Source organism: Thalia democratica, chromosome 4, assembly GCF_965202585.1.
Source record: "Thalia democratica chromosome 4, ktThaDemo2.hap1.1, whole genome shotgun sequence".
Lineage (NCBI taxonomy): Eukaryota > Metazoa > Chordata > Thaliacea > Salpida > Salpidae > Thalia > Thalia democratica.
The window spans coordinates 38,756,402-38,763,488 of record NC_139168.1 but is presented as its reverse complement, the minus strand read 5'-3'; the positions used below and the strand labels follow the sequence as shown (position 1 = coordinate 38,763,488).

The window sequence follows — 7,087 nt, the reverse complement described above, 5'->3', positions numbered from 1 at the left end:
TCTGATGAAACCTCTAGCTGTTTATATACTCAAAATTTGTTTTAAAATTAGTTGCTATCAGAAGTAGTTGATCTGAAGTGTTAGCTGAAATTGATTTTACTTATTTGTTTAAATAAAAAAGTTTTTGAACGAATCATATCTCAAATTTCTGTTTAATATATGTAGTACAAAAATATATATAATAAAACTGTTTATTATATTTTTAGAAAATCTGCTTCCTACAAGTTGTTTGTATACTGAAAATAATTTTTTATATAACAAGTAAATAACTTTAAAATGAAAGACGAGACAATTTTTCAAATTCTGAAAAAACTGGATTTTTTTTCTGTACAGTTGTATTGGATTGTTTTTACAAAACTGGTCATTTCTCAAAAGTAAATCAAAATTTTCTGTGTTATCAAAAGCATCTTATAGTGCAAACTCTAAGCTTTCATTTAAGAGCCAACATTAATTTTTGTAACAAAAATAAATGCTTTAGATATTAGCTTTTAGCTTATGAACAATTGTTTATTTTATGTATACTTAGAAACAATTTATTAGTGTAAACTATTTATATTTACTTTTTTTGTATACAATAAGTTAAATAAGGTGTTAATTTTTGTAGAATGTTTGTGTCCATTTAGAAAAAATTAATTATAAACTTTAGGTATTGAAATTTAATATAAAATATAAAATTATTAGTTTAAAGATAAATATTTGTAAATATATTTTTTTCTTTATTTATGTTTAAATGATCATATGTAGTTAGTGCATGGTTTTAGTTAACATAATTGATATTTATTTGTGAAATGTATCATTTACTATTTTTATTAAAATAAAACTCATTTCAACACATAAGTATACTATTTATTTAAGTTACTTATGACCTCTAAGACAATATTTCTATTTTACTTAAAATCATTAATTTTTAAATTACAATAGTTATTTGAATCATCTTGTAAGTAACACTTAAAAAATATGATTCGTCTCCAAAAAATGAAAGATAAAAAAGCTTCTTCCAGCTCAGTTTCTACAACTAAAAGCTCTGCAGCTTACATCAGAATTACAAAAGGTATTATCTAAGTTATTTACTATATTACTTATAATATATATAATTTTGCTACATATTGTAAAATTCAAACACTTTTTTTTTCTACAAATAAAATAGGATTTTTTTTATATAAATCTAGGACTTATCATTTCTTAAATCGAAATGACTTATGTACTTAAAATTTTGAATATAAAAAATCTTCTATTTTTATGTTATGCATATTAGTTTCGAAAAATTTACTGTATCGTTATCAATGTTGTTAAGTTTGTTTGTAAATTATACAAAATCATATTTAGTTTTTATTGTTTTATAATTTTATTTTATATAATAACTAACTTTTATAACAAATATATTTAAAATTCATCATAATCTAGTCTCAGTTTATCAATCATGTTATTTTAGTTTTACTGAATGAAATTTCTACTAGTATTTTACTAGTAATTATTTTTTTATTGAGCAGATTTGTCTGATGTAGAAAAATCTAAAAGTTATGAAACACATTTTCCTGATCCTGATAATTTACTTTTCTTCAAATTAGAAGTTAAACCTTCTGAAGGCTATTACAAAGGAGGAAGATTCTTCTTTTCTATAAATGTTAGCTTTTCCAAGTAAAAATATTTTTAATTAAAAAATACAAATAACAGATCATAATTTTCAACAATATAAAAATATTTTTTGATAATATAGAATCTAGATCAGGGTTTCTTAAAATCAATTTAAAATGACCCCCTTAATTAAAGTGTCGTTGGACATATTAAAAAAAGTCTTTTCGGGTAGCAGTTGTAGTTTTATTTACAACTTGACCTTTTTTGCTCTTTATTACATCCCTAGAATATCTAGTGTTTTGTAAGCATTTTTCTTAGCACTTTATTTGTTTTCGTTATTTTACTTAAAAAAAATTGTTTAAATGTTATCTCAGCGTTGAATACTAAATACAAACTAAAATAAATATTCTATAACTGCCTAGAATTTTAAATTTGCTCCCTTAAGTCCTCTGACTAACTAAAATCACCAAAAAGCCATTTAGCTTAACTCTGTTGCTTTAAAAAGATTAATCTTTTTTGAAGCTTAATTTATCTTGCTTTTTATATCTAAAAATTAAGTTTTTTTTTTGATTTTATTAAGTACTATTCTTTTATAAAACTAAACACTATTGTTCAGTACAAAAAGGTAATAAATTTAAACATATTTATATAACTCTCACAGACAATGCTTTAAAAAATTGCAAAAGTATAGTTAAGTTATCATCAAACAAGTTTTTATTCAATTAAAAATTTTGGTAGTTTTTTTTTTTAAACTAATTTATAATTTGCCATCACAGATAGTTTAACTTGATTTTTTTAATTTTATTAAATATAGTTGCTGAAAACTAAATAAACTTAAAAATAGTGCTTACTTTTTCTTATTTATTTTTATAGACTAAATTAAGACTATAGTACCCTGCTGCTTAAGTTTGCATCCTAACAACTTTAACTGCCCTATAATTTTTTACTTTTCAAAAATTTCAATTTCAGCACAACATTTAAGATATTTATATTTAATTAAGTAAATTTAAATTAAACCCTAGCATCAGTTTATAGCAGAGTTTCTCAAAGTAGGTCATATTGCCCTCTTTGGGCCCCATGAGTAGTAAAGGGGCCACAGAGGGGCAATGAGGCCGTAATATAAAACTAACACTAGGTATATTAGAGTTGATGGCAAAAACAAAAATAAATGTTTAGGTTTATTCAACGTTAAATATTTTGAGAATTCTTGACAGAGGGGGACATAGCTTTTTTAATTCTTTTAAGTAGCCTAATGAAAAAAGTTTGAGAAACCCTGGTTTATAGCCAAAGTTTGAAACTTCCACATATTTATAGGCATTTTTGAACTGGGTTCAACATGTTAAGTTACGTCACAGGTTACTGTATACTAAACACTCAACTTTTGTTTCAATTTAAAATTTTATCCAGATCTTTTTTTTTTGCATCATAAATTATAAGTACTTATGTTTTTGAATCTCTTAACAATCACCAATTAAGTTTTCTAAGAATTAGATAAATGAGCAGTCATTGGTAATTTTACTATAATAATTAAAGTATAAGATAGGTAAATTTTGAAAACAAAATCACTTTTTATATTTACAGTGTTGCCACTTTACCTGGAAAAACCTGGAATTTGAGAAATTTTGGAAAAACCTGGAATTTCAAACAAAATTCACTTAAAAAACCTGGAAAAACCTGAAACTTTAACAATTTTCACATATTTAGTAGTAAAATTTTGGTTTGACTCGAAAAATCTCTCATATAAAAAAAAAATTGTCATTATCAAAAATTATTTTTATTAAAAAACATATTTAAAGTAGCTTTACAGTAACTTTTCAATGTTTTTATACTATTTAACACAGCTTCTTACCTTTAACTAAACTCTAAGTTATAAATAGACCCAAAAAAGTGTACTTATAAAAACCTGGAAGTAATTTGGAAAACCTAAAAAAATTTTGAAAAAACAAGTAGCAACCCTGTATTTAGTAGATTATTTTTTAAGTTTAAGTAATTAAAAGTTTGTTAAAACAATTTACTTTTATTAGTAACATTTTTTTTATAAATACTTCAATTTATTGATTATGACTTTTCAAAGGTTTAAAAGCGTCATTCATCAATATATATCTTTAAATAAATGCTAAAACCATTATGTTATAATTTTATAGTATATTTGTGTGAAAAAAATAACTAAACTTAACAATACAGTAACTTCAAGTTTGCCTTAATTGACCTTTAAAAAAAGGATATTTTATAACTTTTTTGGTTCAATTATGTTCTTTCCTATTCTGCATGTTGAAAATTATACTAAACATGAGTCATATGATGATAAAATTTTATAGAAAACTAAATAAGTATATAATACTAACTGTTCAACTTGAAAACTGCATTAAATGAGTTTATCATCATTTTAGCTCGTTTTATTTTTTATTTTGGATAACCTTAATCAAGAAGTAAGTTAAAACTAGTAGATAACTTTTTATAATAATTGTTTGACTTTCTAAATTGGTTCTCAGCCCCTCACGTACATTTTGAATAAATTATTTATGAAACTAACGATAATGTTAATTACACTTATATGTTATTATTTAATTTTATTCTTAAAATTATTTTGTCTTGTTCTCTGTTAACATACTATTACAATAAAAAATAATTGTATAAAAGTTATTTGATACTGTTCCAAAAGGTTTTTATCTTAGATTCCAAATATATTCTAAATTAAAGTGTAAAACAATTCATACATTTCGATACTGTTTAAAAGTAAAAGTTTCAATTTGTAGCCATCTTAACATTTTTTAACTTGAAGGTTAGTGAATCGTATCCCCACGATGCGCCCAAGGTGAAATGCGACCAAAAAGTGTACCACCCTAATATCGATCTGGAAGGCAATGTCTGTTTGAATATCCTCCGTGAAGATTGGAAGCCTGTTTTGTCCATATCTGCTGTCATCTACGGCATTATCTTTTTGTTCACTGTGAGTTGGTGCATTTACTTGAAAATTCTGTTAAGTTTTTAATACAAATAATATATGTTAAGTTACAATTAAGTTTATATTTTGTCTATGTTGTAAGTACAAACATACTTAAGTCCCTACAACACTACAAATAAAAAAAGAACCTAAAAATTGTAAACAATATTAGTATTTACAAATACGTGTCAAATTTATTTAAAAGTTTATTAAAAGGTTCAAGTCTCGTTCCATACTGTTTCGAAACTATTCGGAATTTTAATTAATTAAGCTAAAGTAGAAATACATTAATGTTATTGTTATTTTAATATAATTTCTTAAAAATGGCTAATGCGTTATTTTTTAGTTATACTATATCTAAGCTGAAATAAGAACAACATACAACTTCTGTATGACTAATAACTATTGTTTTATGTATAACATGTTTATTTTTAAAGATTAGTATTAATGACTAATTTAAGTAAATTTAAAAAGTATGCTCTTATGTTTGATTTAACTGCCTTCTATTTTAATATAATATATTTATAAAATTTATTATACTTTTGATTTTTACAATACATCTTTTTTTTCTTTAAGTATGTTTACTAAAATAAATTAAACAGTTGACTTCTTTTATAAATAAACAAAATTAAGCATATTAATACTTCCAAATCATGTTTTTTTACCATAGTTTGGGATTTTTTTTTAACCTACTTATTTATGTATATTAGTTGTAGTTTAAACTACTTCATATTATTGTAAAACAGATTTTTTTTTTCATTTACATCTTACTTTGATATCTAGTGTAGTTACATAATATTTTAAGAGTTAAAAGTCTTCTGTTATGTTTAAAAAAAGGTTAAAATACAAGGTAGTTACTATACTGTACTATTATATATAACTGTACTTACAATATATATAACTTCTATAATTGTTTTTGATTGTTAAATTTAAGTAAAACTAAAATTTGTTGTGTTACTAAAATCCTCAGAATGTATGAATGTTTTTAAACGGTTGTATATATGCATGATTGTATATTTTAAAACAAATTTTAATTTTTGTTTTGAAAATTGTTAATATTTTTAATGGTTGTTTTAGATATACTTAAATGTAACATGTTTGCATCAAATATAGTAATAGTTTAAAGGTCCTTGAGTCTACTATTGGTCTAAATAAATATTGATTAGTACAGTTGTAATGTGATGACCAATATTAAATATTTACAGTATTTCAATATATAAAGTTATAAAAAACTCAAAATTTCAATCCAAATAAAAAGGTCATATCATAAATTTTTTTAAACTGTGTAGATTTTGAAGTCCAAACGATATAAACTGAAATTTTGCTTTTTACTGGAGGTAAACGATCAGTCTTTTGATATATGAATAAATATGTAAGTATTGTAGACTATGTTGATAAAAAAGTATTTATTTATATAGTTTAGTGGTAACTAACTAAAACAAAGTCATTATTTCACCCGTAAAATATTCAACTTTTCAAATTAAGTAGTCTGTAGTTTTGTTTGAAAATAATTTTTTATGTATAAAACACGTTATACTAATTAAATCAAGAAGAGTATATATCTGCCTGTTTATATTAACATAGTAATTTCGACCATTCACAATTGACATACTTCATGATAAAAAATTATTATAAAATGCTGATCTCTTAAATAATTACATAATTTAAAAGTAACTAAATTCTAAAATAAATCCCATTAGCAATATTAACTGTTTCTAAAGTTATGGAAGTAAAATTTAATTTACAATATTTTAGCACCTTGTTGTTAATCTCAATTTTTTCTCAAAGGAACCGAACGCGGACGACCCGTTGAACGAGCGAGCAGCGAAAGTGCTGAGGTCGAGCAAGCGGCAGTTTGAAACTAACGTGTACCAGTCGATGCGAGGCTACACCGTAGACGGTGTCCACTACGACAGGTGCTTGCAGTGAGCTGTCACGTGACGGAGCTGTCGGTCGGGAGTCGTTGAAGGTTGAAGATGTTTTGATGAACTTTTGCCTTTTCTTCTGTTATTTTCTAGACATATTTCATTCAAAGTTAATTTACGAACATTTAGCTTTGTTTATTTTATAAGTGTTAAAACTGCTTATTTGATATTATTGCTTAAGTTTACCTTTACAGCTATAATTTATTTTTTGTTTAAAGTTTTGAAGTTTATTTTCGTCCAGTCATTGAAAAAGTTTTTACGTTCTTTTTCTGCTATTAACATCTTATTTAAACAATTTTCGGTGTAGTTTTATTTAATTAATCTAAATTTAACTTTTTTTTTGTAGTTTCAAACATTTACAGTCTTAAAATTTGAATAAACTTACTTAATATTTAAGTGAAAACCTAAACAATGTACTAAGCCACTTGTTAAATATGTTTGATGTTATAAAGTTTGTCAAACGCAATAGTTTTAAAAAATAAATAACATTAATTATTTGAAATTTAGTAAGAATTCTTATATTTAATAAGTTAGATTATGCATAATTTAATTTAAAACGTTAAATTTTTTATCTGTTCTTCATTGATGCGTACATAATAATTGAACATCATGTTTTAAAGCCAAAGTAAGCTCCGAGCCTAAG

The 7,087-nt window shown here is 23.9% G+C and overlaps 1 protein-coding gene across 1 annotated transcript; it reads left to right on the top strand.

Annotated features, from left to right (window-relative positions):
• Positions 1 to 918: 918 nt before the first annotated feature.
• On the top strand, positions 919 to 6,863 carry LOC145834197 (NEDD8-conjugating enzyme Ubc12-like). The gene is made up of 4 exons (XM_082941573.1): positions 919 to 1,051; positions 1,491 to 1,624; positions 4,358 to 4,525; positions 6,308 to 6,863. The coding sequence occupies exons 1-4, from the start codon at positions 958 to 960 to the stop codon at positions 6,446 to 6,448; spliced, it is 537 nt and encodes a 178-aa protein (XP_082797699.1). The 5' UTR covers positions 919 to 957; the 3' UTR covers positions 6,449 to 6,863.
• Positions 6,864 to 7,087: the final 224 nt, after the last annotated feature.